Genomic DNA, 27,978 nt, shown 5'->3' with positions numbered 1-27,978 from the left:
TTTGAAGACACACTCATGTAGAAAAAGGTTCTCTGGTGAAAGTTTTTTTATTTGTTAATAATTTTAGCAAATTATAATGATTCACAAATTTTAACAGGTATTTTTTATTCATGCCATCACTATTTAAAAATATTTAAGCATTATGCAAGGCACTGTAACTAACAAAAAGGTCTTTATTAATTGTGCAAATTAGAAAATCTCATTTGTTTATTAGCTGTGACTGAGCAAAATCCTGAGCTGCTCTCCTCTAATGCTCCTGTCTAGTCTTTGTGTTTCACACTCCAAAACCGAAGGGGCAAGCTGCTTGGACACCAGTGTGAGAGAGTCATTCAGGTCCTGCCTCAGGGTCTGCAGTGAATTACTATTCCTCAAGGACTCGTCAATAAAGACTGTCCGTTCCTGATGATCCGAAGCCAGCAGCAGACGCAACTGGTGAACCTGTACATTTACAAACAAGGTAAGCTGAATCATTTAATTATTCTAACATAGCCCTTAAAATGTCCTTAACTCAAACAATAAATAAATAAAAACAGAAATGATGCATTTTAGCACAATCATGCACCTATAATGCATTTTAGCACAAACCTACAAGTTAATTAGTTTCAGATATAAATAAGGTTTTCTTAATCTCTAACCTGTGCAGTCAGTTCACTTGCCCTTGCTCTCAGACACTTCAGCTCATCGGCTCCAGAAGAACTGCTGTGATCCTTAAAGGATACAGAAACAGTTAAACACTTCACACTTTCTTGGATATTATTACACATGTATAACAGGCATATTGACATACTGACCAGTATAGTTTATTAACAGAATGTCTGAAGTGTACCAAGTAGGTAGTAAATGTGCTATTTCTTGATTGGTATTTTGTGCTTCAAAAGAGCTCTAAATCATTTTGTCCCATATCATAAACATTTTTTGCATAAATATACAAATCCACATATCAACATTCAGTTCAAATAAACCACTCATTGATGTGCTAGATTATTGAAAGTAGACCTAAGCTACTTGTGTGAACAAAAAAAGTCTTCATGATAAACGATTATGCAAGAAGCAGCAAGTGAAAGTTACCATTTAAGTTTCATTTTAAAACATCGTCATGTAAGCCTAACAAGTCTAAAAAGCCTAATGTCTTCATAACTGTCAAAGTAGAAAAAGCCGATGAAAGGCTTTAGAATTGCCTTTATTGCCAAGTACTGTGGGTACTTAGTGTATTGGTGCATTTTAATATGAAGTGAAGGGGCATAAACATAAAGAACCTATAAAAGCTGAGAATAAACATTAAAAAATCCTATAATAAAAAACATTAAACGTATAATAATGCAGGATGTACAAAAGCGGACCACTGCAAACGTGAAGCTGCATATGCTAAATGCAGTGCAGATAAAACTGTACATTAGTGGACTAGTGCAAATGTTCACAGTTTGAGGTAGGAAGGTAAGAAGTGCAGTATGGCTGTCTTGTGTTTTTATGCAGCATGGCTGTTGTGTGTGTTAATGTAATGCATATGAATACAGCAAAGGGTGGTTGTACGTTAATGTCCAAGGAAGTAGACAAGAGACCATAGTAGGTACTGGATATTGTTGTTGTTTTTGTCATGATGGACCGCAGCCTTCTGCCAGAGGGGAGTGCATCAAAAATATTGCATCCAGGATGAGAGGGATCAGCCACAATCTTAACTGCCTGCTTCAGGTTCCTGGAAATGTACAGGTCCTGAAAAGGTGGCAAATTGCAGCCAATCACCTTCTCAGCAGAGTGAATGACACTCTGTCAGTTTTTGTCCCTGGTAGTGGCAGCACTATCAAATGTTAGTGGTATTGTGGTAGCGGCAGCAAGTGGTATTGGAGGAGGGGAGTATGAACTCGATAATGGAGGTGTAGAAGTGTACCATCATTGTTTTTGATAGGTTGAACTACTTTAGCTGCTTTATCTGAGTTTTTTCTAATTAAGAGCACACAACTTTGTATCCTGGGTGATGATGGTTCCCAGGAACTATGCATTACACTGCATTTAAACTACATTTTTAGCTACTATGCTAAAGTGGATAAACTGGCTGCTACAGATTCTGTAAGGCATGGCTTTATGTACTTGGGTACTGACAATTAGGTTGGTGAAGTAGTAAAGAAATATTTTTATATTTTGTTTTTCTAGTTTAACTTTGGAACTGATAGAGAACAAATAATTAACATTGTTAAAAATTTACCAATATTCAAAGATTCAAATAATATAACTAAACAAATAAAACCAAAGAAAAGTATTTTAAATTATCTGTAAAATGTCATTTAAAAATATTCCAATTTCTTGTGAGGAAAAAGTAAGGACACCCCCACATTTATTTGTACTTAAAATGGATAAAATAACCTACAAGTTTGTCACATCAGGTGCAAATTTTTATCTACAAAACATTTAGCTTGGTTTGCTCTTAATTGTTGAAGTGAGAGATATCACCATGGTGAGATCAAAAGAGCTCTCTGAGGCCTTCAGACAGAAGATTGTTGATGCTTATGAGTCTGGTAAGGGATATAAAAAGATCTCAAAAGAATTTGTAATCAGCCATTCCATTGTCTAGAAAATCATTTACAAGTGGAGAACATTTAAAACAACTGCCAACATGACCAGGTCACATGAGCATCTTGCAAATGGCAGGATGCTTAAAGAAGTCTCCAAAACCCCTAAAATATCATTATGCCAAAATTCATGAATCTACAGTCAGAAAAAGACTAAACAACTTTAATTATTATGGCAGGTGTGCAAGGAGGAAACCTTTGCTGTTTAGAAAAACATTAGGGCAAGAGTGAAGTTTCCCAAAGAACACAGAGACAAAGGCAAAGACTTCTAGAATAATGCGTTTTGGACAGATGAGTCTAAAATTTTATTATTTGTACATCATAACAGAGGGCATGTTTGTCGTAAACCAAATACAGCCTTTCAGCAAATGAACCTCATACCAACTGTGAAAGATGGAGGTGGAAGTTTTATGGTTCGGGGATTCTTTGCTGCAGCAGGACCTGGCCAGCTCACCGTCATAGAATCCATTATAAATTCTACACTGTATCAGAAGTTGCTTGAGGAACATGTGAGACCATCTGTCAAAAAATTGAAGCTAAAGCAGAACTGAACCTTGCAACATGACAATGACCCAAAACATACCAGTAAATCCACCAAGGACTGGCTGAAATGTAAAAAAAAATGGAGAATTCTGGAATGGCCAAGTCGAAGCCCAGATCTAAATCCTATTGAGATCCTATGGGGTGATTTGAAACGGATTGTGCATGCAATAAACCCCCAAACATCACACAGCTGAAAGAATTCTGCATTGAGGAGTGAGGGAAACTTTTTTCCTGTCGATATCAGAAACTGGTAGAGGGCTACAAGAAACATATCATTGAGGTTATTTCAGCCAATAGGGGAAACACTAGCTATTAGGGCATAGGGTGTCCTAACTTTTTTCTCAGGTGAAATACTCATTTTTGTTGAATTCTTTTGTTTAATAAGTGAAAACAAAGTGATATTTTGACTCAACTTTCACATGACTGTACATGTAAACATGTAAGTAAACTAAGGCAATTGTAAAATGGTAAACTATTTTAACGTTCAACATACACTTCCTTTATAGAATTAGAACTTGGGGTGCTTGCATTATTTATTTTGCAGCTCCCTCCTGCTATAAGCTCTTTTATCCATACCTGCATTTCTGCACTTGACTGTGACAGCTGACATCTTAATTTCTCCCTCTCCAGCTCAACCTGTTGTAAAAGGCAAAAAAATTAAAGTTAGACCACTCAAAACTGCATAGAATTTTAGCATAAACAGATCTGAGCTGTGCCTCCTATTTACAGAATTATTTGATCCAATGGTAAAATCTGATAGGACATCTGAACCTATCTCCAGAAAATATGCAAGCTAGAAAGCAAAAAACAGAGACAAAAGTGACTATGAGCTAATCAAATAGACCTGGATATCAAATTCTGTAAGAGATTTTGTCCATTAGTAAAAATATATCTGGTATGTCCTTCTGGAAATGTCACTACATACAGTATAAGAACAAGTGGCAGCTTGTGATAGACCATCACTTGTGACAGGAGTATACAAAGGTTATTATACATAAAGACATGACATTACACAAAAAAAATCAAGCAAACAGGATATTCAGATAGAACTTAAAATTCATAGAAATTTCTTGCACTTTTCAAGATGTATTAAGGTCTTGTTAGTGGAACCAACCTGCTTTAAAGTGTCTCGTAGGTTCATTTTCTCCAATCTCAATTTCTCAATACGATGTTCTAGCCGCTGATTTCTCTGTTGTAATTTTATTAACTTCAGTTCTAGCTCAGCCACAGCTTTTTGCATGGTGTACACACGCTCCTTTGATTCCTCTTCACACCCGATCATCATCTGAAAAAATAATAAACATATCAAATATCATGCAGTGTCTATGGAAAGCTACACATTTGAGACAGAAGGTCTGGGCAATGATGGCTCAACAGTTAAGGTGCTGGGTAACTGATCATAAAGTGCAGTAATGTAGACTGTAATGAATATTTCTTCTGTGTGAAGAATAGCCAGAAGAGGAGGAAATTATACAGTATATGTTCAGACTCTACTTTGAGTCGACAATATCTTGACTTGAATCGGTAAAGAGATCCACCTGCACTTTGCCAAACTCATCCTAAATCTTTGTGCAGATGCCATGTTGTGTATCTGGTGAATGATGTTACTTTTATTATGAATGGGTCCACCTGAGGAGATTCCATGCAATGCAAAGAGATGCTCAATATTATGCTACCCTAAAATGGTAAGAGGAACTTGAAGGCCAGATGGAATGCCTTTAATTCCAGCTGGTTAATAATCTTCTGACATTATAGCAGGGATCCACATACCCTGTCTGCTTCTCTAGTACCACACCAAGTACTCCATTTGGGTACTGACTCCAAGTAGACCCCACCTGCATCACCATCAAACAGGTAACAATGACACATCTCTGTTTATATTGCTTGTGGTTCAAGCAAGCGTAGGAGAATTATCATTGTGGCTCCCCTGAACAATACTACCATTCTCAAGAAGAGCTAAGGTTTTTAGTGAATCTGGCTGGTCTGCATGGTCTGATTTGGTGGAAGGAACTCATAAGAGTGCACTGTTAGACCAAGCAGAGAAAATGTGCCAGTCATCCAACTGAAGACTTGGCCATCAGAGGAGACAATGCCACTTGTCTACATCTCAAAACCATCTACGGTTCCATGAGGTTAACAGACAGGAGACATGAAAATAGGAATCACCGTGATTCCAGGTCCACTGTGAACCAGTCACATGCTTTCACAGCATGTATTTAATAGCCACTGTGATATTTCAAGCAGTTAAACCTCCTCAAATCTAAGTGCCTGACATCACTAATGCTCTTGCGGCAAATTAATGTGTAAAGCTCCACAGCCACACTTCAAAATTTATTGGAAAAGCTTCCTAGGAATTGGAAGTTATTATAACAGCAATGGGGGGATAGATAAATCTGGAATGGGATGTTCAAAAATCCTGAGATCATGTATCACTAAAATTCAGGTTCTTACCTGCACCTTTTTTTCCAGCTGATGTGCCTTTTCTTGATAATGAATAAGAATTGCTTCATTTTTTTCCAGTGCTTTTCTGAAGCGATCTCTGTCTTTCTTGAGCTCGTCTGTTTCATTCTTTAAATCATATACCTCTGCTTGTAATTCTGTATTCTCTGTCATTTCAGTCTGACTCAGTAATTCCTTCATTTGAAAGTCCCTTTTTGTGTCTGCATTTACAATTGTAAAGTTTTCTTGAAAATGGCAGTGTGTCTTCTCCAAAAGAATGTTTTTCTCCAGATTTGTATCCATTTTTGCATCATTGAGTTCCCCTAACAAATGCCTTGTATTTTCTTCTTTAAATTCTGGAGTTATTTTCAACCCTGTTTCCCCTTTAGGTAGAATGTCTATAGCAAACACAACTGTTTTATCACTTTCTGGTTCTATATGCTTTATCTTCTCATTTGCCCCAGTTTCCCTCTTCTGTCCCAGTTCGTCTTTGACAAGTTCAAAGCTTGTCTTTTTCTTTTCGGTTTTACTTCTCAACACTGTGATTTCTTGCTCCTCCATGATATTCTTCGTGTTGATCTCACTCTCCTCCTGTTTGAGTTTCTCACGGAGTTCAAAACTATTGTCCTTCAACTGACTTTGTCTTTTATTTTTCTCATATTTCATCGATGCTTCATGTTTTTCTAGCTGACCATTTTTATCTTTTACCTCTTCCTCCAGTGTCTTCAGGGTCTCGTGCATTTCAAGCTCCATTTTCTTTATTTCCTTAACTTCCCAGTTCATCTTAATGTCATTTTTCTCCCTGATCCACAGCTGGGCCTGAAGATCTTGATTCTCCTTCTGGAGTATCTGAACTCTGAGTTTTAAATGTTCCGTTTCTTCTCGTGCTGCTCTGACTTCCTCCTTTCTTCCCTTTATCATCTCATTCTTTTTCTCCTCCAAGATCTTCCGGAGTTTTTCTCCTTCACAATGGCTCTCCTCTAGCAGCTCCTTCAGAGTGACCATCTCTTCCAGTCCAACCTTTAGTCCGTCTTTTATCTTTTTATTTTCTATATTCAATTCCTTCACCATTGTTTCTGCCTTCTCTTTGCTCACAGAAAGCACAGTTAATTCTTCTCTTAGCTTTGTCAACTCTGTTGACATTGCATCTTTATTTTTCTTTGCTACTTTTAGCTCCTCTTCTTTTTGCTTTATAATTAAATCTGTTTTCTCCTTCAAAGCATCAATAACTCCATTTTTCCTCTTTAAGTCTTCTCCCAGATCTAAAATTTGTTGCTCAAGCACCAACCTCAACTGTTCTTCTTCTTGTTCTCTTTCTCTCAGTTCAACCAGTTCCTTAAGAGACCTCTTCAGTTGTTCCTTTTCATCTTCCCCACTCTCCACTCTCAATTTTAACCTGTTAAAATTTTCTTCATATTCTAGCAGAAGCTTTGACTTCCTTTCCAATTCTCTCAATTGTTCCACAAGATTCTTTCTCACCATGTCTGCCTCTTGTGTCAAATTTTTGTTTTTAGTTTCCAGTTCTTTCACTTTTCCTTCTACTTGCTCTAACGTATCCCTCGCCAGCTGGACTTTTTGAAATTCCTTTTGTATATTTCTTTCTTGGACCAATTCTGTTTTCTTCAGTTTTTCTTTTAATGTCACCAGTTCCTCATTTTCCTGCTGTTCTTTTTGTTCTAGGGTCTCTCTCAGTTTGTCTAAAGCTACCTCTCTGTCTTTCAGAAGAACAGTCTGGATTTGGAGTTGATCTCTTTGCTCTAGCACTTTCCTATCAACTTCTTTCTTCTCGCTATCTAGCTCACCAACCCTCACTCTTAGCACAGTAATCTCTTCTTTCATATTTTGCACTCTTTCCTCCAGTTGATTTGTTGTTTCTTCAAGACTTGTCTTTTCTTTTTTCAATTCCTCCAGCTGCATTTTCCATTTTTCTTGCTCGTTTTTCTCTTTTATCAAATTTACTATTGTTGTTCCAAGTTCTTCTACCTCTCGATCTCTCTGCTTCAGCTCTTTCTCTTGTTCTCTCTGCTCCTCTTTCATCTTCTCAATGTCACTCACCATATCTTGTTCATTTGTCTTCAATTTTTTTATCTCTTTGTCTCTAATTCTTAATCGGTCTGCCAATTCATTTATCTCCTGTTCAACAGAAATGTGGTTTTCCACCCTCTCTTTTAGTACTTCTTTTTCTCTTTCCACATCCCCAGCCTTTTTCTTCCAACACTCCATCTTATCTTGTGTTTCTCTGTCTGTTTGTTCCAGATCAATCACTTTGTTCTTAAGCTTTTCAAGGTAAGCATCTTTTTCCTGCAGAAGATGAGACATGTGTTGCCGCTCCACCTTCAATTCTTCCACATTGTCTTTAAGTCTTTCTAATTCATTTTCTTTCTTTTTGATCTCTCCTTTCAGCTTCAGTTCTTTTTCTCTCTCCTCTACTTCCCTTTCTGTTTGCTTTATTTTCTCTTTGTTTATTAAAGCAGACATTCCAAAATCTTTTTCTTTAAGCTCTTTTTTTAGTTTTTCCACCAAGATGTCCTGTAGTCTTAAGTTGTCTATCAATTCCTCTATATGTTTGCTGTTCTTTTCTATCTCAACATCCCTCATCTTTAAAATGTCAGCCATCCCAGCATTCTCTTTTTCTCTTATTTTCAGATTTTCACATTCTTGCTTTACTCTTTCCAAAAGTCCATCCTTCTCTCTCTCAATGTCTATTACTCTCTCCCTCCAGTGTTCCATCTCAGCTTTAACTTCTGGCATCTGCAACTCCAGACTCCTGATTTCTGATAACAGTCTTAACATATCTCCATCTTTTTCACCAATCAGGGCTGCAAGCTTTTCATTTTCTTTCACCAATCCATCCATCCTATTTTTTAGAGCCCCCATCTCCCCATCTTTCAGTCCCAGCTCAGAGTTCAAAGCCTCTCTTTCTCTTTGCCATTTTTCTCTGTCTTCCTCATGTTTTCTGTTGTTGTTCAATGATGCTTGGGCTTCAGCATTCAACCTCCTGATCTCCAGCTGGCAGTTATTGATCTCTTTTTCATGCCACATGTGTTGTTCACTTGCTCCTCTTCTCTCTTCCTCCCTCAGGAATGAGTTTTGCTGTAGTTCAGACTGAAGACACTTTATCTCTCCTAAAATAATAATCATCATCATAATCATCATCATCACAACCTATTTATTTACATGCCCATTTGTAATCAGAAGCATCCCAACGCACGGGGAGATACTGTGTGCCTCCAGAATCACGTACTGTGACAGTTCCTACTGCTCGGACGTTGATACAAATCTATCTACTGTTTATCTACAGTATCTATCAAGCTAACTTTCAAATTGTTTAACAATGTTTTGTTAAATGAGTACGGTTCAACCACATGGAACAATTTATACCTACAGCACTTAAATAAAGAGCTGACAGGCTGGATTCTGCCATGTTTTAATTCTGACAGCTCTTCTGTGCCAGTCCTGCTGCCTTATGGGATGGCACAGTGTCCTGTTTTCCTAAGGCCAAATCATTGCGAAAGCAGTTGTTCATCCAGGAACTTCTCAATAATACAGAGAATTGGACCTACTGCTCCTTTGGTGTGCTACTTATATATATATATAAGTAGGGTAGCAGGGATATTGTTAATATGTGACAATTTGATTTCAATAAAAATGGGAGTAAACAGTAATTCTCACCATGTAGAACATCTTTAGCCTGCTGAAGTGTGTGAACCTGCATCTGCAATTGTGTATGCTGAACCTTGTGTACAGAAATCTGCTCCTTTGCCACACACAGCTGCTGCTGGAGGTTGCCACTCAAATTCCTAAAAAAATCATAACCCATGTTATGCATGCAGCAGAGCAGTGCTCATTTATTGCTATATTTATAAAGGGATTATGCCTATCTAGCTGTCTGTTTCACTGTTCGGTTTAATTTTACAGCATTTGGCGCTGATCTATTCTGAATTCAGATCAGGCCAATACTAATCTGATTTTGTATTTTGTCTAGGCATATAATTTTACAAAGGAAAAGCACACAGTAAAAGACAACAAATTAAGACAGGCTCATAGAGTGTTGATTAGATATAGTTTTTCCTAACTATATCTACAATAAAACATTTTTGACCATGTTTTTGAGGTGAACATATGACATTAATACATCTTTCATCAGAAGTACAGATTGATTAGCGCTACAAAGTTCCAACATGTGTCTGTACTGATCACATGTTTTTATCATCAGGTGCACTTTTCCAGGTAATTAATTGCTACACACAAATCAAAGGAAAGGGAACATGGCAGATATTATCTGGTGGACCATTTTCAACAGAGCAGTAGCATTCATATTTTATTGTTAATATGTTAGTGTGCATGGACTTTGTATGAAAGCAATGTTCAGGGTTTTCTAATACTTTGTTTTACTCTTTTAGCCTCTCAAGTTGACATAGACTGTACATCATCTTTCCACATGCGTAGTGTGTACTAATAGTCATTTAACATTCATTGATGTCTAATGCACAGACAACCGCAGCTGTTTTTTTTTTTTTTTTACACAAACAAGTCATATTACTTATCTGTTGCTAAAATGTGCTTTATATAGGGCTATTGAGCAGAAGAACATTTGTTGAGCAAACCAAATAAAAAAAAAAACAAAAAAACAAAACAAGTGTGGCAACAGGCCTGCTTTAATCTCTATGAAAATAGAAGAAACATAAGAAAGCAAGGAGTGCAATGTGGTAAAAATAAATAAATAAATGCAATCAGTCTGTCCTTTAAGGAAAATGCAACTGCAGAAAATAGGAAAATATTATTTACTGTTAACAACCAATTGGTATTAACAAATACTGTTTTTCAAAATGTAATACTCACTCATTTTGTAAAAATGCATTTGCTATGCAGTGTATACATTTAATGTACTAAATAAGACCACCCTAGTTTTAATAATAAATTTAATTAAAACACAGACAAACAGTTTTACCTGAGATCCTCTTGGTCCTGTTTTATTTCCTCCTTCTCTTGCCCTATCTTGTGCACTTGTTCCTCCAGTCTCTGTTTTTCTCTCTGCAGCTCTTCTCTCTCTCTTTGCGCTCTCTTCTCTTGGTCCATCTCTTTATCAAGCCTCACCTTCACATCATGCAACTCCACGCACACACTACTGTATTGTTCGGATAACTGACACACACACACACACACACACACACACACACACCAGGTTATGTAAGCTTAGCAATCTGGCAACCAGCTCTGCCATAAAATACCCTAAAATAATATTACAGGAAACTTTTCAGTTTTCTAAAGTCACTAAAGTTGGAGAAAAAAAACGAAAGGAAATACATAAATTAATTCATCTGAAGCTGAGCTTATAGTACTGGTGTCTGGTTATTTAGAAGCTTTAAAATCTGATTCAAAGGACAAACAACAATAAAGAATAACAATCAAAGCTGAATCACTTACCATGCCACTGTCATACTATCTACATTATTATTATTACTATTATTATCACTGCATGTGATGAGAGCAACAATATTATTCTCACGTTTTGTTGTATAGATAAATACTCACCCCAATACTGAATCAGAGACATTTGTGCAAGCTTATTTTACAATCTCTGTTCATGCATAACCTTATCATCATCTTAGCCAATATATTTACACTACTGTGGATCTAAGGATCTAATAGGTTTTTAATTATGTTAAACAATAAATCAATCTCTCTCACCCTCTCTGCCACACACACACACACACACACACACACCTACCTCCTATCACATCTCACCTGCTCATTTTTTCTTTTCTCATCACTGAGAGCATTAGATTCTCTCTCTCTTTCCTCTCTCAGTATCTGCAGTTCTCCCTCAATTTCTCTTTCTCTCACTCTGAGCAAATGAAGGGAGTCCAAATCTGCATTTTGTAAAGCCCTAAAACATATATGCACACAAGCATTCTTTAAAATGTCTTTTTACATATTGTGAAGAAATAATGGATAATTAATAAAAAAAACAACATAACATTAAAAACACATAATATTAAAAAGTGAATCAGGAGGTAAATTAATCAACCAATTAATCTTTTTCACTTAATTTAAGTGTAAAATATAATCAGTAACTATTTAAGCAATTAGGAAGCTAATAAATAATAATGAATACAGACAGGCTCCACATTTGTTAAGCTTTAGCCTGGTATTTTGTACCCTACTTTAGTGCCATTGGAAATAAGGTGTTTGGGAAACTACATCACAGCCAATAATTTGATTCAAATCAAGAGTAAGATCAAGAGCAAGACGGTGGTTGAAGTCGAATAGATAGAAGCCATGCGACAAAAGAAATTAGTTTTTTTACATAATTACAATAAAAAATGTTTTTTATTCTAAAAGTCTATGATGCTGAAACACAGTGGTGGGCCGTCAGGGCCAGCAAGGCCTTCTCTGCTGGCCTAAACAGCAGATCTGAATCACTGACTTGCATTTCAATATATGTGAAAATTTTAGTAGGTTTAAAACTACCCACACTAAATCTTGTAGTAGCAAATGTAGGATGTGTAGTTTAAGTTACAGTTTAAGTACATCATTTAGAATGATGATTTATTCAATAATGATTTATTCATTTATCTGAATAAATTAATTGTTTTACACAGAAATAGGTTTTTTTTTTATGTTAATCTGTATAGAGATATAGTCTTTAGACAGACTACTGAATTACAATGTCTGACCTTAACTCTGTGTTTTCCTCTGAAACAGCATTCAGCTCCTTCTGTAGAGATGCTACATCTGATTTTAAATGCTGTAGCTGCAACTGACATTCAGTCACCTCCTCCTCCAGCTGGGCGACACAAACCAAAAACCCACACATATTGGTTTTAACATGTTTGTAAGCAAAATTGACATTACTGTCATTAGGTAATTCTATGCCTACACACACACAGCAAAAGACACAATCAATTTATCATAACATAATGACAAGTTAGTAAAACTGAGTTGGAGATTAGGTCAGGATTAATGGTGTCCTCACTGCAGAGAAATATAGGCAAATGCTTATCCATCATGCAACACCATCAGGAAGGCATCTGATTGGCCCCAAATTTATTCTGTAGCAGGACAAGGACCCCAAACATACAGCCAATGTCTTTAAGAATATTTTCAGAGTAGAAAAAAACAAGGAGTCCTGGAATTGACAGTTTGGACCCCACAGAGCCCTGTTCAGAACATCATCGAATATGCCTGGGATTACTTGAAGATGACCACCTGCCCAATATTGTGTTGGTCCTCCTTTTGCTGCCAAAACAGCCCTGGCCTGTCAAGGCATGGACTCCACTAGATCCCCGAAGATGTGCTGTGGTATCTGGCAACAAGATGTTAGCAGCAGATCCTCAGGGATCCTCAAATCTGGCAGAGTTTAGCTCTAACCTTAATCTAAACACACCTGAGCATGCTAATCAATGTCTTCAGGATCATTAGAAAATCACAGGTAGAGGAGTTTGATCAGGGTTGGAGCTAAACTGCAGAGTGGCCCTCCAGAGCTAGATTTGAGGAAAACTGCTTTAAGTCCTCCTTAAAGTCCTCTTTTAAGTTGGGAGGGGCCTCCATGGATCGGACTTGTTTGTCCAGCACATCCCACAGATCAATCAATCAATCAATCAATCAATCAATTTGTATAGCACCTTACAACAACCTTAATTGAACCAAAGTGCTTTACAGTGTTAAAAAGGTGACTAAAACAATGTCTATGTAAAATGAAATTGAAATAAAATAACAATAAAATATACAAAACACAGAAAATGATTATATGCCAAAAGCCATTTTAAATAAGTGAGTCTTGAGTTTGGCTTTAAACAGAGGCAGGTCAGTAATAGTATGCAACTTATAAGGAATTGTGTTCCAGAGTTTAGGACTGGCCACTGCAAAGGAGCGATCACCCCACGGTTTGTACCTCGACAGAGGGACCTCTAGTATGTTATGGTCAGCAGAACGTAAAGCTCTACTTTGTTGGTAAAAGCTTACTGTCTCACACAAGTAAGAAGGTGCCAGGCCATTGATTGCACTAAAAGCAAACAGCAGAAATTTAAACTGTATCCGGAACTGTGGTCAACAGTATCAAACGCAGCAGTGAGGTCCAACATCACGAGCAGCACAAGAGAATGTCATTCTGTACCTTTAGGAGAGTGGATTCAGTGCTATGACATGTTCTAAAGCCAGACTGGAATTTCTCTAGGATATGATTTTTTTTTCCAAAAAAAGACTGGATGAAAACAACTTTTTCTAAAACCTTAGATAAAAAAGATACATGAGACACTGGTCTATAGTTAGACAGTACTGCAGGATCGAGATTGGATTTCTTAAGAAGAGGTCTGACCACAGCATGCTTAAAAACATCTGGGACAGACCCTGAACTGAGGCAGCTGTTAATAAACGAGAGGAGACATGGGCCCATTGTGTTAAAAACCTGTTTCAGTACCCTGGATGGAATAATGTCCAGAGGACAGTTAGTTGGGGATAACTGCTGGACCATGTCAGAGAGGAAAGATATCAAGACCATTAGATGTGTTGATAATGTTCTGCCTAACAGAGGCCACCTTGTAAACAAATTGATTAAGGAATTCATCACAAGGTTTTACATGTTTGATACATGTTTCAGAGCATTGCAAGATGGATTTATGACAAACTGGATTGTATTAAATAACACCCTAAGCCGATTACAGCTGGTGGAAATTACATTTGACAAGTACATACATTTTGCTTCTTTAACAGCTTTTTGATAGTCAGAGAGATCATCATGCAGTATACCCAGTGATACATGCAACTTGTCCTTCTTCTACCTGCGCTCGGCTTGTCTGCAGTGCTGCCTGAGGGTATGCCTAGTATCATTGAGCCAAGGGTCAGGTTTGGTTTTCATGGATCTGTCCTTGAAAGGTGCAATGGAGTCCAAAATTCCTGTGCAGGTGGAGTAGAGGGCAGAGATAAAATCCTCTGGGCACAGAGGAGAAGAAGCCAGCTCATCCTGGATGTAAAAACTAGTGTTCATGAATGTAGCAGCAAACTCTCCAGCTGTGGTGGAAGTGATGGTATGGCAGGGGCAGGCTGGGGTAAAAGATTTGATGGCAGAAAGGGAAGCAGTAAATTCAAAAATGACAGGAAAGTGATCCGAGATGCAAACGTCAGTTATTTCTGAGATGGATACTGGAAGTCCATGTGAGATTATAAGGTCCAGTGTGTGACCATGCTGATGCGTTGGGTCATGTACTGATTGTGTCAGGTCAAAGGAGTTCAAAAGACTGGTAAACTCATTTACCAGTTGGCTGGACGGACAACAGACGAATATTAAAATCTCCACATATGAGCAAACTGTTATATTCAGGAATTAATTCAGCAAGTAACTCTGAGAACTCAGGGATAAAGTCCTTATTGTATTTAGGTGGACGATAGATAATAGCAGACAATACAGGACATGCAAACTGAATCAAAACCAGTTGTAGCTCAAAGCTACTGTAGCTTTTACATGGGAGTAAATGGCAGCTGAAACTTTGTTTGAATACTGCAGCCAGTCCTCCACCGCGCCGGGACACTTGCGGCATACTCAAGAAGGAATAGCCCGGAGGGAGGAGCTTAGAGAATGCACTATTATTACCTGGTTTTAGCCAGGTCTCTGTGAGCAAAATAAAATCCAAATCGCGGGTGGAAATCAGATTCTTCAAAATGAAAGTCTTATTTGTGAGCAATCGAGTGTTCAACAAGGCTACATGTACCGGCTTACAGCTCACAGCTCACAGACTGCTTTGGAGCTCGAATGAGCGAGCAGAGATTCCCTTGTACACAGCCCTGTGCCTGGATCCTCACCAGCTGGCGACACGGAAGCGAACACCTGCTATCAGGGATAGCCTTTCTGAGCCACTGATAGCTGTACTCCTAAGAGCGACGCAGGTCAAAATTCCCATACTCCATAGATACTCCATTCAGAGCAGAGAAAGGATTATCCACACAGGAGGCCAGGTAGGCTTTGAGTTTGACGAGGACACCTCCTCTCTTTCCGCGTCTCCTGCACCTCTTGTTGCTATGCAGCAGACAAACAGGATGCCATAGATAGGCAGGCACAGATGCTAGAAAAGGTGGTGGTGTCTTTGAATGTCCACTGTAAGTACAATCAGGCGAATGGTTCATAGTATCCCGTATATTTAACAGTGTCAGGCGATCGTATACCAGCAGAGATGACACATTCTAAGAGCCAAACAGAATAAATGCAGCAATTAATAATAAACATGACAGCGTAGGACGGCGGACCATACACAGCGGCGCCATCATCACTAGTGCAAACACACTAGACACTTTTCCTACCCACAGACACCCACTCGATTGGATTGAGATCTGGGGAATTTGGAGGCCAAGTCAACACCTCAAACTGGTTGTTGTGCTCATCAAACCATTCCTGAACCATTTTTGCTTTGTGGCACAGTGCATTATCCTGCTGAAAGAGGCCACAGCCATCAGGGAATACTGTTTCCATTAAAGGGTGTACATGGTCTGCAACAATGCTTAGGTAGGTGGTACGTGTCAAAGTAACATCCACAAGGATGGCAGGACCTAAAGTTTCCGAGCAGAACATTGCCCAAAGCATGACACTGCCTCCGCCAGCTTACCTTCTTCCCATAGTGCATCCTGGTGCCATGTGTTACCCAGGTAAGTGACACACATGTACCCGGCCATCCATGTGATGTAAAAGAAAATGTGATTCAAAAGAAAACGTGATTCATTATCATTACTAACAGGTGTCGTGATGAGGAGATCATCAGTCTTATTCACTTCACCGGTCAGTGCTCATAATATTATGCCTGATCGGTGTACAAGTAACTGTAACTGTAAATACAAATTGTTTACTGTGTTCCAAACCTTTGATTTTGTTTAAGTTAATTAAATGAGACCATGAAGTCTGAAATGTAAATCAAAGGAATAAACACCTGAAGACTTCGAGCACTGAGCTCTCTTTTGTCCCTGGTCAGTGACTCGTTCAAGGTGGCCATTTTTTCCAAAGCATCAGATGTATCTGAATTTTCCCTCTGCAACATAGTGTGTGTAGAGGAGAGAGACAACAGAGACTCACGTGCCTAAGAAACAGAGAGATAGGGATGAGCATGCTTAAAATGAGAAAATTTGTACATTTAGAAAAATGCATAAGACTAAATTACCAATACTCAACAGAAAAAAAAAGATTTATGATCATTTTTGCAATGAATTTGCAATCTCAGGGCCAAAATGAAGCAGAAATGTGTCAAAAGTCAGTGACCGTGAGTGAACTGAGCACCTCTAAAATGAGCATCTCTGAACCAAGAGTGTCTGAGTTGCACATGCTTACTAGAGTGTTTAGAACCAACTCTAACGTCCTAACTGGGAGCTTTAATACGCGTCTCTGTACTAAGATTGTTAATCTGCAATATACCACGCCCCCACCGACTACATAAAGCTTCTCTTTAAAACAAAAGCCACATAAATTGGGTTAGTGTTCACAGTCTAGTTTACCAGGACCTAAGAAGATTGATTATAAACAAGACCATGAGTACAGCACAGGGCTGTGGTTGAGAAGTGACATTTCATTGTGGCATGATTCCTACACACTCTTTGTTGGAAATGCAATAGTGAGGTGCTAAAAATGTTTGAAAGGTGTTCATGTGTGTTTTTCAAACTTTACCTTGGCTAATGCATCTCTGGTGTCTGCTAACTCTTTCTCTGCAATTGCCTTTCCCTCTCTCTCTTGCTCTAGCACCACCTTCAGGGTATGTAGCTCTATACGAGCATGACTCTGTTGCTCACACAAACGGGCATTTTCCACAAGCTCTGCCTCCATTCTGAAACACAAACAGTATCACTGGAACCTGAAATATCTACCTTTCAATTCTATCCCACTTCATACACATTTTTATACAGACACATGTCTATCTATCTAGGTCTCTATCTGTTTATACTTCTGCAAAATCTGCTATTTAGTCATGAAGGGCAGGGAGTTTCCTATGTTAGAAAAGCAAGCCATTCTGAGCTGAGATTAGAGCTAACACACAATCATTGGGCATAGCCAATACAACAATTTGAAATGTCCTGAAAAAGAAATAAACCACTAGAATACTAACAACCAAACATCCAACAGGTTGGCTAAAGAAAACAACAGCAGCTGATGACAGAAAACTGTGAAGACACCCAACACAACAGTTAGTGACATCACCAACAATCTCCACAGGGGTGAAGGTATGACAATCCACCATTCACAAAAGAATTTAAGAACAGGAATACAACACAAGATGAAAACCACTTCGTAGCAGTGAGAATACCAGGTTGGAATTCTCAAAGAAGTACAGAGATGAGCCATAAATGTTCTGCTCATGATCCAAAACATAGCTCATCTGTGAAACATGGTGGAGGTAGTATCATGGCTTGGGCTTACATGGCTGCTTCTGGAACAGGCTCACTAATCTTTATTGCACTGTGCTACTGACACATAACTGGTTGATCAGATAACAGTATAATTAAGCAGGTGTATAGGTGTACTTATAAAATTTACCAGTGAGTGTAGAAAAAAAACACATATAATAACAATAATAAATTCTCAACCTGCCCTGCAATTGTAGCAATTCAAGCTCGCTCGTTCAAAATCTGTTAAAGAAGAGTGTTTACCGTCGCTGTCGCTCTCTTTCTAGTTCATTCCTCTCCTCATCTGCTCTCTCTCTCTGCTGTATCAAACGAACATTGCTTTTCTTCAGTTCTTCACCTCGGTGTTCAGATTCATCCAGCTGTCTCTTTAAGCTCAAAGCTGTTTCTTTCTCGCTGCAAAAAATAAACCAGACAGAAATGGAGATTCGACAGAGGTGTAACTATACACCTGTTTCTGAAAGACTAAGGAAAATTACAAACAGAAACAAAAGCTGGGCAAGTGCTGCTAAGCTTCTTGTTCCATCATGTGGACTGGGATTAGAAGTTACACTTATATGAATACATTTGGATAAGGGCTAGTATTAACCTTTGGACTATCAAGCACTATCTCTAAAAATATATTATATATATATTATATTTGTATTTTATAAAGTACAGTATATCATAAATTATTTCATGTCACCCACCTGTTCAGTAGACTCTGTGTTTGCTTTAATTCTACAGCCATCAAACTGGCTTGTTTCTGAAGATCCACCTTCTCATTTTTAAACTCTGAGATTTGCTGTTGCAGTGATTCTGTCTCCATCCTCAAACCTTCACTCTTCCTTTCAGCTGCCTGAAAACAAAGATACTCCACTGTAACAAATCAAAAGTATATTAACACGCAACCAATGCATACATCCTGTGTATTATATAACAAACAAATAGCAAAATGACTTGTGCAATACAAAATTTCCCCTGATCATGATCATCTTCCGGGTATAGTAATACAGTAATCCCCCATTTATTGTTCCAAAACCACCCGCAATAAATGAAAATCTGTGACGCTTTTTTTTTGTAGCCGTAAATTACCTTCCCACACTCTTTAAACACACAAAGAAAACATTTGCAAGCATATAGCAAAATGAATTTTGGGTAAATCCATAGAAATATCACATGTATAGTGAGTACTGTATGTATGCATGTTCCTTGCCTGAAGCCTTAGAAGGTGCAGAGGGTTTGGGCGACATAATAGCACTTGCAGAAAAACCATAAAAATACAGCGTACACTGAACAAAACGAAACACTCGGGACAGTGACATGCAAAGAACTGGGATGCTGGAGAATTCTGCTTCCCTTTCCCCAGCTGCATGCATAGCCAGCAGCCAATCACAACCATGATTAAATGAATGGGGCAATCCAATTGGCCAGACTCGTTCCTCCAGCGGTACTGTATTTTGATTTTCAGAAACCCCGCACCGTGCTTTCCTAAACAACGCTATGTGTTCTTTGTCTCTTGAGTAAATATGCTGTACAGTATTTTATATATTATTAACATTTTACTCCATTTTAGTTAATGTTTATATTTTGTGATTAACAATTATATTTTTATTAATAAATTACCTTATTTCAACATAAAAACAATTCACTTTAAGGTTTGCGGATACTGCAATATACTGGGAAAATCCGCAAAAAAAATTATGTTCCAAATAAAAATCCGCAATATATGAACCATGATATAGAGGGGGATTACTGTATGTTGAGTTGTATAGTATGGAAGTTTGGCAATCGTAAAAAAGCATCTGGAGGGAAAAGGTTTTAACTGATTTTGCAATAATTTGCTGCAAACAGGTAAAAACAGCTCAACTTTATATGGACAAAAAACCTTTTAGAAATCTAAAATATTGAAAATATTAAAATATAAAAAGTGATAATTTAATTTAAATAAATATTTTCACTATTCAAACTGCTATATTATACACTTTACTGAACAGGAGAAAGAAGGAGAGAGCCAGAAAAAGTAAACAAAAACCACATGTTTAATCTCTGTCCACATGTCATCATTAATGCTGTTCATACTTTTTGGGTGAAAAATACTACTCTTTAGGATTATTTAGAGTGGACATTCATACAAGCATATGTCACTGTTTTAGTAGAGCTTCTATGTAAAAATGTATAATGGTTGGCAGTTCTGGTAATATAAAATAATCAGCCATAGACATCACTGGATATTGCGGCAAATGTCGCAACCATATACGGCAGTTTGCAGGTCTATATTTACTGGCTACAGGAAAGCTGCCCCGACCATTACTGTAAAAGACCCACTTTGGTTCACAACCGCCACCGGGGGAATATAGAGAAGATTTCATTCTAGAGCAAAACATAATCACAGTGATAAATTGCAATATACACAGTATTGCAATTCACTGAGCACTTCTGGTTCCGCTAGAAAAGCAAATAAAGCAGTGAAAGCTGTATTGCATTTCAATTAGAGTGGACAGGGTGGGATAATCTTTTACTGCAGCCGTTACAACATGTGCTATCTACTATAGTTATAAAGGTATAAAGTTCACTTCCACTTCACTGTGGTCATGCATGAGCATGGCACACAACCTACTACTTTTCCTTGGTCATTCCTAGGAAAATAACAAACACAGAATTTGCATAAATTTGGTCAAATTAGAATATTAATATCAAGAATATATATATATATATATATATATATATATATATATATATATATATATATATATATATATATATACTTTTAAATATATATATATATCTATATATATATATATATATATATATATATATATATATATATATATATATATATATATCTATATATATATATAAATAATCATTCATATCATTCACTAAATTAGTGAGTAAATAGTAAATAGTAAATACCAGTAGTAAATACCAACCATATGAAAAGGGAATGCATAATACCTATATGTGAAAGGTATTTTGTGTTCTGCGTTTATTAAACATTAAATTGCACCCATTACAACTACAAAAAAAAACTGTATGGAGGTCTGAACTACCAAATCAGGGGAAGAAAAATCATGTGAAGAAAGAAACATCATATCTTGAGTGTATTAATATGACCTATTAAATGTCATAAATGTGCCATTTATGTAGAACAGTAACTATTAAAAAAATGTACACGTGATAAATCAAATCAGAGTGCTCACCTGCAGTTCTTTATGTTCCCACTGGAAGGCGCTCTCAATCTCAGAGATAACCCACAGGATAGAATGGAGATCGTCACTGAACACAGCAAGGTCAGGAAAAATTCTTTTGTGTCCATTTGACCTCTGAGAACCCAGAGACCTGTACTGTACATAGGCAAAAAAAATATTAATTTTAATTAAGTTTAATTAGTAATGTAGATTAATGTTCAGGTTCTGAAAATATAAATGCATTTGGAATGTGTTTATGTTTCAAAATATGTATAAGTTGTGTTTCAATATCTTTACATTTTGAAATGTGTGCCAAGCATTTCAGTTCAAAATCATTAACGCAACAGAAATATTATTTATTTTTATAATTTATTAAAATTTTTTATTTATTATTAAAAAAATAGTGTGTCGTTTTTTAGATTACTAAAACTAAGACCTCTATAATGTGATGTCATGAATATTTTAATGTCATTACACTTTAATGCTGTTTTTGCACATCACACTCTAATGCTGCTTCCATATGTGTACATATGTTTACAAGCATCCTTTTCTTTGCACAATGGTCCACAGAGACTGTATACAAGCCAGCGCTATTTATCTGTCCTCTCTCCTGTAGTGTATTATATTGTCTGTCTGCACTGTCTTCTGTCTTGCACTGTTTACACTAGGTTGTGCACTATGCACTTTGTGGCTAGGACAACTTACTTCTTAGTCCTCTGTGTTATCTTATGTAGCTTTGTGTTGTTTTATGTAGCACCATAGTCCTACAGGAATGTCATTTCATTTCACTATGAACTGCTATAGGACCTCTATATATGGTCAAAATGACAATGAAAGCTTGATATGCTTGATATGAATGCCGTGAGCTGTTCCTGATAGGCCGCTAGTAGTTCTCCCTGTTGCGCCATGAGCATCTGAAGTCAGGGAATCTCTGCTGGATTCCACACAGAAGTTAGGGTATCCATATGCAGAATTTATTAAGGACACAAACAATCCAAATCAAGAAGCAAGGTTGAGGTCAAAAAACAGGCTCAGAGTCCATAAACCAGAAATATCATGCAGTGTGGCAAACAATCCAAAACACTTCAAATAGAGAGAAAACCAAGAAACAGAAAACAGGGTCAATACACAGACAATGGCAGTCAAAACAATGAACGGCTTGGTCCGTCGCTAAACTAACAATACTTCATGTTTAGTTTTGGTGCAACTCTGTCTGTGGTGGTTCGGCCGAATGGGGTGGGGGATGTTATGTTGGTTGAAGTGCAGGTGATGCTTTGGTTACAGTACTGCACTTCTGTAATATTAATCAATGACCAGTTGTCAGTACATGGGCTGTTTGTATACCACCGTATTAACTATTAGGTCACTAAACTATAAGAGTAAAATTTCTACTGGTGAAGAAATAATGCAGCACACCCTAAGTTTGCAGTTGTGAGTCAAAATCCAATATCCTCAATTATTTAAGAGACAGATTTACTTGTAACTAGCCAAAGTTGTAATTTACATAATAATAATGATAATAATAATAATAATAATAATAATAATAATAATAATAATAATAATACAGATCTTAATCTTGCAGTGCTATAGTGTATAGAGGTAGGTCAAAACAAGGTATATATATTTAATAATAAAGCAGATTAAAGAACCAACGCATGATTAACTATAATCTATAAGAATGACTATAAATCATGAACACACTGTCAACTCACCAGTTTAATGAGGGCCTGTGTAACGTATTCTAGCTGTCTCTCCATTTCCCTGTATTTCTCCTGTTGCAGCTCTTGCTCCATTTCCTCTTTTCTGATACTGTTCTTCATTGCTTCCTCCTCCCTCTGTCTCACTAATTCCTGAGACTTTATAATAGCAGTTAACTCGTCAATCCTGGAAACAGTAAATCACAGTAAAAGTGGTAATACACCACTTGTCTGCTTTCAAATCAACAAGAGCTGATTCAACAATGTAATGTAAATGTTCTTTCAACAGACAAACAGAAAAACTTCTGACATGCCACAAGAGACCCATTTGCTTCTGTTAATAAGACATACTAAAAGTAACCCAGTCAGAAAATAACAATGACATTCATAAATGTATAAATTATACATAATTTTTTTAGAATTATGACCTGCTTTTGAGCTTCTCTGTGTTCACATCATGATCTAATTCCGCCAGGGTCATCGGTCCAGAAGTGTAGAGAGGAGGAGGAGGTGGCGGAGGAGGCTGAGGAGGAGGAGGAGGAGGATGAGGGGAAAGAGCAGGACGGACACTCAAAGAGAGAAAAGTAGATGACAAGCGAGTGAACTCTGCTTTCAATTCCCATAAGTCTCTGGAATACAGAAAAAAAAAAAATCCAAACCATTCAAAAATGAGAGATTTGCCTATACATTATGATTAACATTTAGATTACAAGAAACTTTTTATTCAAAGTCAGCTAAATAACTATGATACACCAAAATTATAAAGCAGCAAACAAGAAAGTTAGCTACAGTAAGTCTAACATAAACTGAGACATTTTTTCCATTAACCCTAAAAGAAAACTGAAATTTTTGTGAATGTTAAAATGAGTTGGCAGAACTGCACCTTTAGTTAACTAAGACTGGTGGTCAAGCTGAAAATAAAATGAGACATTTAAAATAAACAGTTTATAGAGAGCAATGTTTCATGTTAAAGCAACGTTTTATAAAAGGGAGTCTACATTATCCTTATTTTAACACACGATGAGTGTCACTCAGTAGTGGCATGTCATATGTGCTACAGTGAAAAGAAGATAAAAGGTGTCTAATATAATATAATGCAACTCAAATTTGACCCAAATTAAGAACCTACAGACACACTGACACAAACATGAGCATGCACAAAATAAACTAATATAATACAAGAAGCTTCCAGCAATCAAATCCAGTGAATGTCAAAAAACTGGTAAACGCACATTTATAACATAATTCAAATCAAAATCTAATTACAGAAATGATTGATTATATCTTCATCCAAAAAATATAATGTTTTTTTCTTATTTATTAGCTTAGTAACTAATATTAAAACTTAAGCCAGGTTGCAAACACACCATTATTATGTGTTCACAGTTTTATTCTTACATATTCTAACATGCTGGGCTTCCGTAATAATAATGTTTATATTGATAATCATTTTACTAGATTTTTTGTTAGTGTCCAAGCCTAAGTCAGTTACAGTGTTTATGACTGTGGCAGAACACACAGTCCTAGACACTCACTAAAACACACCCCACAATTTTATTCAAAGTGAAAATAATTGCTCTTACTTGTCTGTTGCAGTTTTGACGGCGTGACACTGCCGTCTGAGATCTACGACTCTGCTCCATAGTGACATTAACCTTGAACGCTCTGATTCTAAATACCTGGAGAGAACCTGCAAAAACACATACAAACATCCTTCAGACACACACATTGCTTATTATTCCAGGATTGTTTAATGAAAATGAAATAAATTATTTAGCTAAATCAAAATCCTAACATTTTATATATGAATAGCTACTCCATACACCATTTGTATTTGTGATGACGCTATTTCAATAAAATCCATGGCAATACCTAAAAGCTGCTAACAAACATTGTTAATTAGTAACCAATGAACTATTGATGAACTAAAATGAACTATTAGTGTAATATAACTGTATGCATCTTTCATTAATGAAATACTAACACAGACAACTAGCAATCTGATGCCAACATGACACTGATGCCTCCGACTACACAGCAGGCTTATAAATATTTACCCCCTGAACTATACATGTGGACCTGAAATAGACATAACTGCAATTAGAAATAGCTTGTAAAGTATTAACTTGTCAAGTAATAACTTGACCTTTGGCTGCTTCTGGTGGATGGCCTCTTCTGGGCAGAGTGTTTTTTTAAAATAATGGATTTGAATTTATATTCAAAGTTTGCGATATTTTTTTAACCAAACCCTGGCTCGTGCTTTGGTCAAACTTTGTTCTGGACTTGTTTTTCACATAATCTTAATGATGCTTCAAGAACTCTTAATACATAATTCAATAAATACCTTTTTATTCAGAAATAATTTGCAAACTATATTTCTACTGACTGATTTGGTACAGATTCATGACCTATAATATACTGACCTCTTTCTCTTTGCTCCAATCTATTTCTTTTTGCCCTGCTTCCTCCACCGCTTTGGACCAATCAGCAGTCAATTTCTTCAAGTCATCCTGCAGTGCTTGGTTTGCTTCTGCTGATTGGCTGAGCTGACTACGCAACAGTGCATTGACCTCAACCAGTGTTACGCTCCTGCACAGGGGGAAATTTTAGGAAGTACGTTAATCGCTTTGCAAGAAGGGATCTCAATTATAGCTCACTAAGAACATGCCAGTCTCTGCTGTTCACTGTTCATTCACTCGTTCTTTCAGCAATGTAGCATTTAAATTCCTGACCTCTGCTGTTCCTCCTCCAGCCTGATGAGAGTGGTCTCCAGATTATCGCTGCGCTCATCTTGCAAAATCCTCTAGAAAAGTACATTGAGTCTAAGTCTTAAACATCCCTTTATTTAGCATACACTGGAAGGAAGACAATGGATGCAGCTACCTCTCTGACTCTCATTTCTCTCTCCTCAGCCATCAAGTGATGTTGCAGATGTTCACAGCGACTTCTGTACTCCTTCACCTAACTCACACACACAGGCTTTATAAATAAATATATATCTAATATAAAAAACTTACAGAGTAAAGTAAAAGAACACTTATTCTCAAAAATATTTGCTACCCGTCAAATAATAATTTCTGTGTTCAGACCTTTTGCTGCAGTTTCTGGATGAGCAGAGCCTGTCTTGATTCTCGCTCCCTTCCCTCTTTCAGTTTCTTTCTCCACTCTCTCTGCTCACTGTCCCAGTGAAGAGATATGGAAGAGTCTAATGTCTGAGACAACTGGATACAAAACACACACACAAATATCATAGTTTAAGGATCGACTAGTTTAAGGACAGAATGAGTGAATGACTAAACGTGTGAATGAATTAAGAAATCTCCCTTTTCTGACCCGTTCACTCAGCACATTTGATCGAGATCGAAGTTCCTCTGTTTCTGCTCGACTCTCAGCCAGCTCTTCCTCCAGCCTGGATAACTCTGCCTTTAACTCCACCCGTTCTGCATCCCAGCCAATGTGTGACTCCATGATCAACCTTGTATATTAATAACATGACAATAAAATTGTATGGTTAAAGCAGTGGGTGTGGATCCTGACTGCTGCTTTTTTCTTCTTCTCATGTAGTATAATTTATGTGTGATTATTGTCCACTGAGAATTTTAAAGTGCACTTGATCTGTAGAGCACATGTAGGTATATGTGATCAAAACGTATTTCTACACTAAATGTTAGTTAGGATTAATATATCTAGAAATGGCATTTCACAACAAAGCAATTGTGGTTGTTTATGCCCAGTGCTTGTGGAATGGCTTGGCTGATTTTCCATCTTTTCTCAACTTCAAAATGATGCCTCCCATAGACAGCTCTCTGTTCTTCATGTTCATTTATCCTTTTTAACAACAGACACAGTCTTTACAGGCAAAAGTAAACATTCAGAGCTACTGAAAAACTTAAGTTAAATTAAAATCTTAAATTAAATTTCTTTCTAGCACCTCTATTTTGCACTTTATCTAATGATTTTGTACCGCATAACATGGAGTTCAAACATTAAAAAAACATGTAAACAAGGTCTTCTTGTTCCAGTTTTGGAGGGGTATATATAGGGTATATATTTTCTGCATAAATCACAAAAAGATGCAAAAAGACAGCTAAACAGCTCTTGGTGACGACAAATCTGAACAACTACATCCAAATAAATTAATCCAGTTAAATGCCTGACAGATTTACTTTGCATGATTGAAACTCAGAGTTCAGATTCTCTGCAAGCAAACAACAAACAGATAGATGAAAAAAGTTGATTAGTTTTCTATAACAGCACGCTCCCAATGTGTATTTTATTCCTCTTACACATTCCAGCTTGTAACTGTCACTCACAGCCATTCCACAATAATGCATGGATCTATAAATGGACAAAAAGTATTGCCATAAATATACCGTAATTCTTAGCAAGCTACTGTCAATGAAGAAAACACTTTGGCGCACTCTGTTATAAAAAAAAAAAGAAGAAGCATAGTCCAATTAACCATTTTAAAAGGTTAACTCTTTATCATCTCCACTTCACATCAGCCTGGAAATCAGCAGTCTAACAGTGTTTTAAACCTAATATAACATTCCCATGTACTCATTTATTTGTGACTATTCAGACTCAGTCAAGGTTTACTGAACTTCATGGAGAAGCTTCACACACAGTGAATCACAGACCAATCAAAATCAGACTTGACATCTAAACCCAGAGCTTATCATTAAAACTACATTCATGGCTATTCACAAGGGCTGATCAACAGATATTAATCTCAGATAAGATCAGGGTGGGTGTGTTAAGACTTTTATCTATGTATCGGTTTGTCTGTGATTTGACATGTTTACTTGTTGTTTACTTGTTGTTGTTGTTTGCTCCTCTATATCAGTCGGAAACAAGACAGAAGTGAAACCGATGATTCTGTACTGAATCGCTAGCAGATGCTTTAAAAAATAAACAAAAACACAACATTCAGTTTACATTCATTTGTCTCTGCGCAGGTTCCGCTTACCTTTAAAATCCCAGCATACGGCACGAAAAATCAGAGATTAAAATCAGAGATTATAATCAGAGATTAAAGAGCATTACCTTTGCTTTAGTTCACCGTCAGTGAGATTAATGCTTTATTTGTTGCTTAAACACTTCTTCTGTGACTAATATTTTGAAAAGGCAGCGCGTTTGTTATGAGTGAAACTTTCACAGCGCCCCCTCAGGACGGAGGAACACGAGATT

General features: G+C 37.1%; 1 protein-coding gene across 5 annotated transcripts; it reads right to left on the bottom strand.

Moving 5' to 3' along the window:
* Window positions 1–28: 28 nt before the first annotated feature.
* si:dkey-230p4.1 (centrosome-associated protein CEP250) lies at window positions 29–27,927 on the bottom strand. Of its 5 annotated transcripts, XM_058392656.1 has the most exons (24): window positions 27,835–27,905; window positions 27,594–27,689; window positions 26,122–26,263; window positions 25,878–26,009; window positions 25,672–25,749; window positions 25,521–25,591; window positions 25,212–25,377; window positions 24,372–24,478; window positions 23,217–23,417; window positions 22,804–22,975; window positions 21,104–21,247; window positions 18,611–18,759; window positions 18,168–18,317; window positions 17,191–17,347; window positions 16,463–16,609; window positions 12,227–12,336; window positions 11,295–11,436; window positions 10,498–10,691; window positions 9,219–9,346; window positions 5,559–8,671; window positions 4,222–4,392; window positions 3,684–3,743; window positions 636–707; window positions 29–438 (listed from the first exon to the last, which is right to left on the bottom strand). In XM_058392656.1, exons 3-24 carry the CDS (start codon window positions 26,254–26,256, stop codon window positions 211–213), a joined length of 6,027 nt encoding a protein of 2,008 aa, XP_058248639.1. In that variant the 5' UTR covers window positions 26,257–26,263; window positions 27,594–27,689; window positions 27,835–27,905; the 3' UTR covers window positions 29–210. The 5 variants fall into 5 exon arrangements, with proteins under 5 accessions (XP_058248639.1, XP_058248634.1, XP_058248637.1 ...); XM_058392651.1 differs by lacking the exons at window positions 29–438; window positions 636–707 and adding an exon at window positions 723–1,710 and having other exon boundaries at window positions 27,835–27,908; XM_058392654.1 differs by lacking the exons at window positions 29–438; window positions 636–707 and adding an exon at window positions 723–1,710 and having other exon boundaries at window positions 27,605–27,689; window positions 27,835–27,908.
* Between the last annotated feature and the right edge of the window lie 51 nt (window positions 27,928–27,978).

This window comes from Hemibagrus wyckioides, linkage group LG06 (genome assembly GCF_019097595.1).
Source record: "Hemibagrus wyckioides isolate EC202008001 linkage group LG06, SWU_Hwy_1.0, whole genome shotgun sequence".
NCBI classification, from domain to species: Eukaryota; Metazoa; Chordata; class Actinopteri; order Siluriformes; family Bagridae; genus Hemibagrus; species Hemibagrus wyckioides.
This window is presented reverse-complemented; position numbering and strand designations above follow the sequence as displayed.